Consider the following 13609-nt stretch of genomic DNA (forward strand, 5'->3'; position numbering starts at 1 on the left):
GGGTAGGTGGCCTTTTATAACCACTTCACACTCACTTCGAGGCCTCTGTCAGGTCGGGTATGATTATCTCTGTTTCTGCCAGTACGGGTGTCATCCTTTCTGTTGGGACAGAACCACCACTACTTCTTGTCGGAGCCATCTCTGTAACTAGAGATGGCGGTGTCAGGTGGCCGTTTGAAGTGCGGCCGTCAAGCGTCAGATCCCAAGTCAGTCAAGTGTGCCGCCCCTGGGTATGAACTTCCTTGGTGTCAGGCATGGTACGGTTTGGCGTCCTGGAGGTGAAGTCTTGGAGTGGTGAGTGAGGTGAAGTCTTGACTTTGGAGGTATGTCCTGTACTGCCATAGCGCAGGCCAACTCGGTGAGGTGAGTCTCGAACTGCTATAAGGCAGGCCAGTTCGGTGAGGTATGTCTCGAACTGCTATAAGGCAGGCCAGTTCGGGTTACTGTCCCTTGAGTGGCTTGGGGCCTAAGGGAGAATTCGGGCTCCTAGTAAGGAGTTCGGACTGCTGGTAGGGGAGTTCGGCCCGCTACTCGTTTCTCCCCTTAGTGTTCGTGCCTTAGGTGTGCTTTTATGCCGATCTGTCGCCTTTGCCACGTATTGCATAACTATGAGGTCGAGCCAAATCTTCTTTCATCACTTATATTTTGTATTATTTTGTATATATTTATGTTATACATATTTGCATTTGTACTGCTTCCAAATTGAGCTTAAGGAATTCAAATGCTTTCTTTCTTGAACGAGTCGAAATAGATTCAGAAAGAAAGCTGGGAGAGATCTCGATTATGGGAGAAAGACCTGGGAAGCTGAATGCATAAATATAACTCTCTCATAATTTATCTTTCCTTTTCTTGCTTTATGAGCTACATTATATATATATATATATATATATATATATTCTTATCTTCATCTTCTCGACAGAAATTCCTGAACTTCAAGATTACTGTTGATCAGTGAGTGCACTCTCACCGAGTTAGTCATGAGCTCCCCACTGTGTCGACCACTCATTGGCCGGAAAGTTCTGACAAAAAAGAAATATTAAAAGCTTTTTCTTTTTCATCCACTCATGGGTCACTGGTTAATGAATGCCCATTCAAATAGAAGATGAAGCGACACTACAAAGACCAGAGACCAGAGACCAGAATCATACAATAAATGATAAAGATGAAACACAATATGCTATATATCAAGATGTGGATGTGGTTCAATTCAATATACCCAGTGACCCAGCTGAATTGAGTGATGCCATTTGCATAATTGTTGATGACGAAGGGATGATGGGCGTCATTCACGACTCAAGATATCAGAATGGACAAAACACTGTTCTATTAATCCTTGGGACCTTGACTGGTTTACCCCATTAATGACACTCTTTGAAGGTTCCTTCCCCTTCCGCGATCCCATCACACGTAGAAACTACTAAGAAAAAAGACAGTTGATTTAATTAAACTTTCAGAGAAGTTGAACAGGATCCATTGGAATTATTATTGAAACCCAAATAATTTCCCAAGGATAGAAGACCAAGATGGCTGTAAACAAGATTGTTTTAAGCCAGAAGCCAGTTCCTTTTCCTTTCTTTGAGTTGCATAAGAAATTCCTGTTTGACTCGTTTTGATCAGAAACATGATTAGATTAGTAGAATCTGTATGTTTTCCTAGAAAAGTGAAGCATAACAGACTCATAATCTAGTGTAACCCAATTTTAGAATTTTGGGAAATGAGTTTTGGTAGAATGAAGATAATTAACTTATTGTGGGTGTTGCATGGTTTTAAGAATCCCAGTCTGATAGGATGTGGAAAAGGAAACCCTATATGTATAATTGGCTTAGGTTGATTCAATAAAAGTTGCAAATATGTGATGAAGATTCTGTGATATTACAGCCACACATTGGGAACACCTCCCCTGTGAATGAAATAAATAGTACAATAAGAGATGTTCCCAGTATGCGGCTGTAGATGTGTGTATAAAACGTCCTGTGGTCAGCAGATCTGGGCTCCCCAAATGGGCCTATAACGAAGGTTGTGTTTATCAAGGTTTAAAATATCGATACATCGATACGCTAGTAAGGGCATATCGGGCAAATCGATACTGCTTTTTATTGTTTTTTTTTTTTTTTCATAATCGGTTCAGGGGGGACAGTTTAGGGTTCCTCCACCCTCTGAACTGGTCAGACCCCTGATACACCCATTATAGAGACGTATCAGAAGGGTCCCAAAATGATACGACTAATACAAGCCGATACATGTTGATACTTTGAACCTTGATGTCTATTATGCGAAATTAACCTACTTGTCTTGAAGTTTGTTTTTTTCGTGATGATATTTTAGAATTTGTTAGGCTAATCTTTTCAATTTCAATTTCGTATGTATTTTCAATCGTAATTGCAATCCGACAAAAGAATTTGAGATGAAAGATTGAGATAGAGATATGATCAGTAGAGTATTAGATGTAATTAATTAGTTTCAGACAAATATATCCTGCCAGTAGAAAATCAAGGCTCTGTGTTGGAGATATATCATTTGAAGTTTGACATGGGAAGCTTTATAAAGCTGGCTACACCCTCAGTTGGTTACATCCCCATCAATCCATCGCTAAGCTGAAACATGAAGAAAATTGGTCTCTATTTTCATGGCTTAATTAATATATTATTTTTATTGAGGGTTCAAAGTTGAGATATCTGATCCTTTTACAAAAAACCCAAACAAAAAGAAGTTGATATTTATTAACCATTTATGAGAACCTGGGAGGTAAGAACACCCATCTGAGAGCTTTTAACTGGTTCAGCTGCTTTGAAGCGCTCGGGATAAGTTATTGAAAGAGATTGAAGCAGAGGCATATTTGTGCTCGAAAGGCTCAAGCGTAGTTGCATAGGGATTATTGGCTTTAGGAGGGTTGGAAGTGTTACCTTGAGTGTTTCCTCCCGTGGCGGCCTTGCTGGCGTTAGCTGTACTCGGTGGGTGGGAGGGCTGTACTCTTGGGGTTGGTTTGCTCTTGTCGACTGTTGTCGGCCTGTCTCGCTCCCACTGTACCGTCGATAGTTATTGTCTCGGGTCCTTTCTTGGAACATTAACTCAGCCTTCAAAGCAAAGTTCATTGCTTCCTGCACACTTAGAACCATCTAGACGCCAATCTTGTCTCTGATAGCAGGTCTCAACCCACTCAGGTAACAGGTTGCCTGCTGGTTGTCACTTTCAGATAGTTGGTTCCGTTCAGCCAATCTCATAAATTTTGATGTGTTCGTTTACGCTTCTTGTTCCTTGCGCACACCGTTGATACGATTCGAACATATACTGCTCGTAGTCAGGGGGTAAAAATCTACCTCTGATTAACTGCTTCATACGCCTCCATATTCAAATTGGACCTCTTCCTTCTCTGATCCGAGTCTCCCTCATTCGTTCCCAGACAGATGCTCCTCCCTTCAATCGAAAAGCTACTAATTTCACCCTTCTTTCTTCCAGGATTTCCATGTACTCGAAGAAACGGTCGACCTCAGTGATCCAATCTAGAAGGCCCTCTATATCCAGATCCCCACTAAAAGTAGGAATATCCACCTTGAATTTAAACTCATCATTATTCTGATAGTGATTAAATTGTCGGGATTTCGCTAATTCCTACCGTTTTTATCGTCACCAAGAATAACTAGAGCAACGTCGAGTTCTAGTTCGTCGTCGCTATCATCATCAAGAGCAGGATTCCGGGGTATAGGATCGATGAGTGGTCTACCATGGTCATCTCCTCCAGTTGGGTACGGGTTATCCTGGTTCCTTGGAACATCCTCCCGTAACAAAGTCTGCAGTTGCCCAGTGATCTTTGCCAAATGCTGCTCAATGTCACGCGTGGCTGTGTGTTGCTCTTCGATTGCTCTCCAAATAGCTTGTAACTCCTGATCTCCGTCACAAGGTTGGTTGCGACTGCTACTGTCTTGGTTGGCCATCTGATTGGGCGAACTCCCGCTCTGATACCACTTGACGCAGCGTGACGCATTCGACCGGGCTGACTATGCAAGCACCTAAATGATCGAATCGGCTTCGGACTTAAAGCCTCACATAAAGGGCTAGGCGTAGAGCCTTAGTAGAGAGAATTGATAAAGAAAATTCTTATATATCCATTGAGCTCAAAAACTGAAGTATTTATAATATATACTGATAGTCTTATAGAATAACTAAGAAAGTAAAACCATTAAAACAACTAAGAATTAGACTTGACGTCCACCGTCTAGTAGCCACTATCCTTCTATTATCCTTTGCATGATTTTCATTAGATGGCAATATCCGAAGCATGTGGCTATCCAACTATGAGCTGTCGCCTGCTTGGAGAGTTGGCCCTCCAATTTTCAATCGTAATTGCAATCCGACAAAAGAATTTGAGATGAAAGCTTGATTTTGAGATATGATCAGTAGAGGATTAGATGCAATTAATTAGTTTTAGAAAAATATATCCTGCCAGTAGAAAATCAAGGCTCTGTTTGAAGATATATCATTTGAAGTTTGACATGGGAAGCTTTATAAAGCTGGCTACCCTCAGTTGGTCACATCCCCATCAGTCCATCACTAAGCTGAAACATGAAGAAAACTGGTCTCTATTTCCATGGCTTAATTAATAGATTAATTTTATTGAGGGTTCAAAGTTGAGATATCTGATCCTTTTACAAAAAACCCAAATAAAAAAGAAGTTGATATTAATTAACCATTTATGAGAATCGGGGAGGTAAGAACACTCATCTGAGAGCTGTTAACTGGTTCAGCTGCTTTGAAGCGCTTGGGATAAGTTATTGAAAGAGATTGAAGCAGAGACATATTTGTGCTCGAAAGGCTCAAGCGTAGTGGCCTATGACTTTCAGAGGTGAATAGTCTATGTTTGTGAAAAATCCAAAAAGCTCGAATTATCCATCAGCTTAAAAACAGCTGAACCAGCTTAATTTAATATTCAGTTCGGCCCTTCCAAATGGGTTCACATATCCAGGAAGGGATTAGAGTCGCTTTTTTACATGCTAAGGTGGTGGTAGTGGAACCCTAAAGTCTCAATTCCCATTTCTTGTAGTCACTCATTTGGTACTTCTCTTCCCAAGAGGGAGGAATGATTTTGACCTTTTTTCAAGGGATTTCATCCAGAAATGCAGCGTTTATGACCGACCAATTAATATTGTTCATCATCATTTAGCTATTTGCATTGATTTTCACCATTGGTCATGTATATATATATATATAAAGCTAACTTCAAAAAGGCATCACCATTGAAGGTGCCATTGAACTTTTGGTTAGTTGAGTCCTTGAATGCTAGGTTTGAGATGGTATGACCAAGACTCTAGGATTTCGCTTCAATTGATGAATTCAACCAATCAATACATACATCAGCTATTAATTAATTAATAAATAAATAAATTGAGAATATTAATTATGTAAAAGTCACAGAAAATATATATATCAGAAGAATCATAAATAAATTGAGAATACATGAAGAGTAAAGTAGTATTAAAAAAATAATTCTGAAGCTAAACACCACCATTAATTTCCTGATGGATGTCTGGCACATGATTGAATGTTTGGAGGAAGATGACAGCACCATTAATTTCCATGATATAGCATTGTAGTTTCCAGTGTCCTTGACTGTATTGAGTCTATTGACCGTATGACCCTTTTTTCAACAAACATGTAAGAAATTTGAGTCACGCAGACGCCAAGAATAAGAACGATTGCTTTCAGGATTCAAGTCATTAGATGAAATCAGTAAATTCCATATACCAAGTGACGTAGCCTAGTGATGATATGTATGGGTGGGCAATAATGGCTTGCGCCTACCACCTCCTGTGATTTTTACATCTAAACCCTAAATCTTCAAATATAAAACCTAAATCCCTAAACCGTAAATCCTAATACTAAATCTTAAACACTAAATCATAAAATCTAAATCCTTAAAATCTAACCCTAAACCTTAAAACCTAAGCCTCTAAACTCTAAAATCTAAAATCTAAAGCTTAAATCCCTAAACCATAAATCTAAAATCTAAATCCTTAAACCTTAGATCCTAAGCCCATAAGCCCTAAAATCTAAAATCTAAATCTTTAAACCTTAGATCCAAAGCCCCTAAGCCCTAAAATCTAAAATCTAAATCTTTAAACCTTAGATCCAAAGCCCCTAAGCCCTAAAACTTAAACTCTAAATCTTAAACCCTAAAACTCTAAAATCTAAACTTTAAACCCTTAAATCCTAAACCTTAACCTAATTATGCGGCACACCCTAAATCATGGTAGATTCCTCATCTTTCAAAAGTTTGTTTGGGCACATTCCAGAGGCACACTCCAATAATAGACATTAAAAAACAAAAGCATTCCTTTATGTTGAATTTTTTTATCATTATAAACAAGATTTTCCTTTGCCTTTTTACCAGGGCAAATGCCCAAATAATCAGCACCCCTAAAATGATGCTGATTATTTCTTGTTGCACACACAACTTTTTCTCTCAAATTTTTTGTTGAATAAAAAGGAAAATGATTTGACAATTTCCTATTTTTAATAGAAAAAACCACACCTCATATCATTTATCTGTTTCAAAAGACCACAATATATATATATATATATATATATATATATATATATATATTGTTGACTTCTATAATAAAGGAAGTCGTTTCTTAGTCTTTTCACTAGCTAGGGTCGTGCCCCTCTTATCATATAGGAGGTTTGCCCTAATCACTCCCTACATAAACAGCTCCAAATGAGGCCCCTGCACTTCATAGAAAAGATCTGTGGTTGTGTCACCATGAGCATCCAGGTAAGGAATTAAGAGGCTCCTGCACTTCATAGAAAAGATCTGTGGTTGTGTCACCATGAGCATCCAGGTAAGGAATTAATTAGGACTAATTAAATTAAGCTGTTATATATCCATCCACTGTCTTTGTTTTAAATTAGTTTAATTTACATGAGTATTATTCTTATTTATTTTGTGGTTTTGTACCACAGAAAATCGAGTTGAAAGTCTGCATTAACTGCCGTAAGTGTCAGAGAAACTTAATGAAAGCTGTTACCAAACATTCAGGTACTGACTACAAATTCAATTCTAGCCTTTATTTGACATCAAAACAATTAGATACTGTTCAACCAAATAACCCAGAAAAAAAATTAGCTTCGAGGTGATCAGTTTGAGGAGAAAGAGTGAATATTAGAAACGATTTCTACTGGTTTTAGCTGAAAATTTTTGATGGGTTTTGACTCTTACAGGTATAGATGAGATATCAGTGGATGCTGAGAAGGATATATTGACTGTAATCGGCGAAATTGATCCGGTAAAAGTGGTGAAAGAAATCAGGAAGATTGGGAAGGTGGCTGATATTATTACAGTTGGGCCCCCTAAGAAGCCAGAAAATAAAGAATCCAAGAAATCTGATGATGAAGACAAACCAAAACCACTCCCCCCTTGTCATCACTGCCAACTTATTACCATAGGCTATGAATATGAAGATGGCGGAGTCTGCACCATCCTCTAGAGGGCACAAGCTGATACATTGCGTCTATTTGTAATTTTCATGATTTCTCTGTAATATATTTTGTTGTGTTTTTTCTCCAAAAATATATGCTTTTAGAAGCTAAAAGCACCCTTTCACTTCTGTATTTTTAGATCCAGTTCCACTGTTTGCTGGCTTCTTTTTGGACTCATTAGTAGAAACCCATGACTAATCCATATAAATTGATACAAGGTGAGATGTCTACTCCAGTACTCCCTATTGGATCATCAAACGTTCTGCATCTAGGGATGGTAAGTTAGCTCTGGATATCACATTCTGATCCCCACTTAAAAAAGAAAAAGAAAAAGTGATAATTCCTCACCCAATTCAATTTATATTGGATACAATTGACAGTTCGATTTTTTGGTTTTTTATGAGCACCCACAAAGTAGGAGAAGATTGTAGGAATTGTGATAGCTGCAAACAAAGGGGACCTAAGAGAAAATATATGATGCTAAAGAGGTGCAATAGCGGAAGCATTAAATGCTACGTCTTCCTGCGACTCCTGAGAAGGATACTTGACCTTGAGGGGCAAGTCTTGGGCTACCTCCGTAGGATTGGAGATGGAGATGCCCTCTAAGCCTCTTCCCCGCTTGTCAGAGCCTAGAGTCTCAAACCCCAACCCACTTATCTTCTTCATTCCTATCGTACCAGTTTCCTTGCAAATTCCCTTCGTTCCAATAGTTGACTTGACTACTGTTTATTTGTTTTGATTTATGAATTATTACAAAACGAGGGCCCATAATTCTATTCTAATTTTTCACATCAAATTCCCATAATTCTTTATAAGGAAACGGTAGAGATAAGAAAGGAAAGATAAAAAAACCTATATAAGGGTTGTATGAATTTCTCTACCTTTTTCTTCCTTTTGATGTGATGAACACGTAAATATCTCTCTCTCTCAGTTCTCAAACACTATAAAATCAGCCCAGTTCAACTTAGAATTCTCTAACCCCAAATTACAGGGGGAATACATCCCGACCGATGACAAATTTACGGGCAGGATGTGGTTTATAGGGGGCAGAAGACTAATAGTAGGGGGGGCTGGAATTCAAATTCTGCATCGTGTGTTTTTATACTTTTCCGTATAAATTAATTGGCCATTTCCACTTCATTTCAACAGAAAGTTAATCAGAAATCGTAGTCAGTCTCCAATGGAGATTTGGTTCATCATCCTCGCCTCTCTCTGTATCTCTGCAGCCCTGAAATCCCTCCTGGATCTACTCTCCCTCAACCACAACCACAATAAGCTCCCACCAGGTCCCTTTACCGTCCCCATCATAGGCGGCTTCTTATGGATTCGCAAATCCCTCTACGATATTGAAACCAGTCTTCGCAATCTACGCACCAAATACGGCCCCATCATCAAGCTTCAAATTGGCTTCCGCCCAGTCATCTTCATCGCCAACCACGACCTCGCTCACAAAGCCCTCATCCAACACGGCGCCACCTTTGCCGATCGCCCTCCGGCTCTCGCACCCAGCCGTGTCTTTTCCAGCAACCAACACAACATCAGTGCAGGCGTCTATGGCCCCCTCTGGCGCCTCTTCCGACGTAATCTCACCCATGAGATCCTCCACCCTTCACGGATCAAGTCCTACGGCAACGCCCGCAATTGGATTTTGGAGATACTGACCAAGAAGCTCAGAGAACAAGCCAATTCCAGACAACCCGTTCGCGTCATGGATCACTTCCAGTACGCCATGTTCTGCTTGTTGGTGCTCATGTGCTTCGGAGAAAAGCTCGACGAGAAGGTTATCAAGGAAGTCGAATCCGTTCAGAGGAAGGCTATAACCAGTTTCGGTCGATTCAACGTGATAGCTTTCATGCCAAGATTGGGAAAGATTGTGTTCCGAAAGAAGTGGAAGGAGCTTTATCAGATCAGGCACAGCCAAGAAAGCGTTCTCATTCCTCTAATCAGAGCCCGGCAAGAGCAAGAGAAGAAAAACCAGAAGGGCGAATCCATCGTCTGCTACGTCGATACGCTGCTCAGGCTTCAACTCCCAGATGGAGGAAGGAAACTGACGGAGGACGAGATGGTGAGCTTGTGCTCGGAGTTTCTAAACGCGGGCACTGATACAACATCCACCGCGTTGCAGTGGATCATGGCGAACCTGGTGAAGCATCCACACATCCAAGCAAAGCTGGTCTCAGAGATCGAAGGAGTGGTAAAATCCGGCGAAGAGATCAAAGAGGAAGATCTGCAGAAGATGCCGTATCTGAAGGCGGTAGTATTAGAGGGTCTGAGAAGGCACCCACCTGCACACTTCGTGCTACCACACGCAGTCACAGAGGACATCACCATAGATGGGTATGTCATACCGAAGAACGCCACAGTGAATTTCATGGTAGCGGAGATGGGATGGGACCCAAAAGTGTGGAAGGACCCGATGGAGTTCAAGCCGGAGAGGTTCTTGATCGGTGACGTTGACGGAGGAGAAGTGTTTGATGTAACGGGGACCAGGGAGATTAAGATGATGCCGTTTGGTGCTGGAAGGAGGATCTGCCCTGGTCTTGGGTTGGCTTTGCTTCATCTGGAGTATTTTGTAGCCAATTTGATCAGGGATTTTGAGTGGACGGCTGGCTATGGAGATGAAGTCGATTTGTCTGAGAAGTTGGAGTTCACCGTGGTTATGAAAAATCCTCTGAGGGCTCATATATCTCCAAGGATTAAGTAGAGTAGGTAGACCATGCATGTTGATGAACTATTTTTTGGGGGCCCATATGGAAATAAATAGTGTATTATTTTGTAGAATAACTTCTGTGTTAATATTTTTGTGCCCATATCCCCTTAACGTTGTTCATTAAGGTTATTATGTTTAACCTATACAAAGTTTATAAAAGTTTCCATTATCTTTCCCTCTCTTACTGTTTTTTCCTTCAAACCAAACATAACCTAAGTGAAAGTGGGTCCCTTATTTCTGTTAATTATTCATTGTCAATTAAAAACAAAACAAAGTAGAAGAGATTTTGTGAAGAGTGAAGACGACGTGAGAAAGTGAAAGTTGGGGTGGTAGAAGTAGAACTGGGACAACTGGCACCTTCACCAGAACAGAGCTTCCTCGTACGACCTATTCCACTCCAGGTGGACAGGTGGAGGCATCTCCGTGGCAAATTTATCCGATTGGTTGACAACCATTTGGACTAAATTAACCCACATAGATATTGTCTCTTTCTCTACGGTTGAATAACGTTGTTTTGCATTTATTAATAGCACTTGTACATATTTTTTAATGCATTCCAAGTTGGGCTGGGCTTAAGTTGGATTGTGCCTAAATCCAAGGTTTGAACCTTACGGTTTGTTTGGTTTCTGAGAAATAGTAGAATGAAAAGGGCCTGGGTTGACCCTCAACCCGACCTAATCCAACTAAGTTGCAATCTTAAATTTTGTCTGTCTATCAGATTTAAATTTAAACAAGACGATTTCAAATTGAATTTGGATATTAAACAAAGTTAAAATAATCAAAATATTATGTATTATAAATAAAACGAACTAAAAATGACTAATATTTTATATCATGAATAAAATGAAGACTTGAACCTGTAACTCTTTATTAAATGTCTAGGGGTTCTAGTGTGGTTGAGATCAACTCAAGTGTACTTTCAGGTTCTAGAGAGGTTTATGTTTTTTTTTTTTTTTTCTCTTTTGAGATGGGTTTAAAAGTGATGGAGGTATTTGAGAAGGGGGTTTTTAATTCTTTCAAAAATGGGATTAAATGTAAAAGGGGTGTTTTGGTAATTTTGGGAAAAAGTTTGAATGATGGAGAGATTTAGAAAATGATTTTCAGAATGGAAAAGTGTTTTGAAAATTCTTCAGGAAAAGGCTCAAAGGAGGGAGGGGGTGCTTGCGTAAATATTTTAGAAGAAAGGTTTTAAGAAGGAAGGTGTGTTTCAATAATTTCTTGGCTTGAAGGATGAAGGGGTATTTCTATAATTATTAAAAATGTGCCCTCTTCATACGTAATGCCCAGGAAATGAGTTTTTCAGAATTGGGTACCCGGGACGGAAGGTCTATAATGACTCGAGGCATCTCAGGTCCAATGGCTAAATGTAAGGTTTTTAAAAACGACCCAAAAATAGAATCGGTCATGGACCGTTTTTTGGTTAAGCGGTTCAACCATTCAGGTCGAATGGTTTGCCCTGTGATGTCATAAATCAATTAAAAAATAAAAATATGTTTATAAATAATAAAAAATAGCATTAAATTAAATAAAATACAGAAAATAAAACTATCTAAATACAAAAATAATAAAGTATAGAATACATAGAAAATATACAAATAAATTACAGAAAAAAACACCAAAAATATAGAAAAAATAAAGAAAATTACAGAAAATAAAACTATCTAAATACAAAAATAACAAAGTACATAACACGTAGAAAATATAAAAAATGCAAAAAAAATTCTAGAAATACAGAAAAAACATAAAAAAATTCAACAAAAATACAAAAATTAAATATAAATTAGGATGTGTTTAGTCATACTCATACATGTGCAAAAAAATACAAAAATTCAAAAAACAACAGAAAAAACACAGAAAATTATAAAAAAATAGATAAAACACAAAAAATTAAATTCAAATACAGAAAAATACTGAAAAAATACATGAAAAAACATCAAAAAAGAAAGTAGGATGTTTTAGTGATATGTGTTCAGCCATATGTTTGTAGAAAAAACAAGAAAAATACAAAATATTAACTACAAAAAACACAGAAAAATACAAAAAAAAATACAGAAAAAAAAACACAAAAAATGAGTTCATATAAACATAGAGTTCACTAAACTTACAATGTTTTTCTAAAGTTCAAACAATTTGCTTATCTAGTTCATATGAACATAGAGTCCACTAAATTAACAATGTTTTCCTAAACATTCATGACATTATAATTTGTCACACTTTAGAAAAGGAGGGAAAAAATCAAGTACCTTTGAGCCTTTTGAAGATCAAATTTCTCTACTCTAACCAAGTCACTTTTATTCAAAGCAAATGTAATCAACACTGCACATCAGAAGTTGCAACTCGATGTACCTGTACATAACAAGAAGTAAAACTAAATAAAAACAAGACTTACTTTAGAAATGCCCTTACCTATACAAATGGAAAGGAACCCCTTTAGATGGTCAAGTCTCTCAGAGTTTCTTTTGAACTTCCTATTCAAAAACACTAAGAAGACAAGAGAAGAAAATTTGCAAAAATTCCATAGATATTGCCATAACACCATGCATTCCTAATTCATCAAGCACAATACTTAGGTACTCAAAAATAAAAAGATCACAATTAAGTAATATAAAAAGATTATAAACCAAGTTCAACATGTACTAAACAAAAATCAAAACCTCAAGTTCAACATAAAAATTGTACTAATCCAGTCCAGGGGCGAAGCCAGGAATTTTTTATGGGGGGGCCAAAACTTATGGATGGCCCATAGGGGGGGCAACCATTGGGTGAAAAGTGGGGAGAGAACAAACTTACATTGAAAAATGTATTGAATATGCAAATTTTTGGACCATAGGCGGGGCGGGCATGGCTCCCCTAACTCCATCCCTGATCCAATCATCCAAATTCTCAAGATATGCTAGTCTCATTTCTCAATATACCAACTACTAACCCAAGCTAGGTGGTATTTCACCATCATCTTCATCTTCGTCTTCGGGAGGTTATGTTTCATCTACTTCTCCAAGTTAGGTGTTGGCTGAATTTTCCCCCATGATTCCTCATTGGTCAATGAAAAAATCATCATCACCATATAAAGAATGAAAACAAAAAATTAGAACTCAAAAAATAACAAAAAGAACCAAGTATGAAAATGTAATATGAGATAATATCAATAATAGTTGCCATCAGTCCTACCTCTTTTTTTATGGTGATTCCATTATTGGAAACGTTGTCTTATCAATTTTAAACATATCATCATTCTCATAACCATCAAATAATGGGGGGGTCCTCATCATCGTGCATTATCCAATCTTCCACAACATCAACATGTTCATGCCCAATTGGGTCAAGACTTTTAATTTTTCTCCTACAAAGCAATAAATAATAAACTAGATGCAATAAAGTATAAAAAAATTGACAATTATGAAATATAAAACAATTACCCATCCATTA

At 38.1% G+C, this 13609-nt stretch overlaps 1 protein-coding gene, 1 long non-coding RNA gene and 1 pseudogene across 4 annotated transcripts; 2 read left to right on the top strand and 1 right to left on the bottom strand.

Moving 5' to 3' along the window:
- Positions 1–6630: 6630 nt before the first annotated feature.
- On the bottom strand, positions 6631–13523 carry LOC148864585 (uncharacterized). 2 transcript variants are annotated; one of them, XR_016109200.1, is made up of 3 exons: positions 12974–13523; positions 12427–12529; positions 6631–6788 (listed from the first exon to the last, which is right to left on the bottom strand). It is a non-coding gene; the product is annotated as an uncharacterized LOC148864585 (long non-coding RNA). The 2 variants fall into 2 exon arrangements; XR_016109199.1 differs by having other exon boundaries at positions 6631–6808.
- Positions 6726–7595, top strand: LOC148864586 (uncharacterized). The gene is made up of 3 exons (XM_088975191.1): positions 6726–6836; positions 6958–7033; positions 7216–7595. The coding sequence occupies exons 1-3, from the start codon at positions 6825–6827 to the stop codon at positions 7479–7481; spliced, it is 354 nt and encodes a 117-aa protein (XP_088831317.1). The 5' UTR covers positions 6726–6824; the 3' UTR covers positions 7482–7595.
- Positions 8328–10363, top strand: LOC148864587 (cytochrome P450 89A2 pseudogene; annotated as a pseudogene). Its single transcript, XR_016109198.1, has one exon. The product of XR_016109198.1 is annotated as a cytochrome P450 89A2 pseudogene (transcript).
- Positions 13524–13609: the final 86 nt, after the last annotated feature.

Source organism: Nelumbo lutea, chromosome 3, assembly GCF_056320005.1.
Source record: "Nelumbo lutea isolate HS-2025 chromosome 3, American lotus-T2T, whole genome shotgun sequence".
Taxonomy (NCBI): domain Eukaryota; kingdom Viridiplantae; phylum Streptophyta; class Magnoliopsida; order Proteales; family Nelumbonaceae; genus Nelumbo; species Nelumbo lutea.

Bases quoted from the DNA above. Each gene is read 5' to 3' on its own strand.
- LOC148864586 (XM_088975191.1), top strand. The intron at 7,034-7,215 runs GTACTGACTACA...TGACTCTTACAG, and splicing joins AGCTGTTACCAAACATTCAG to GTATAGATGAGATATCAGTG.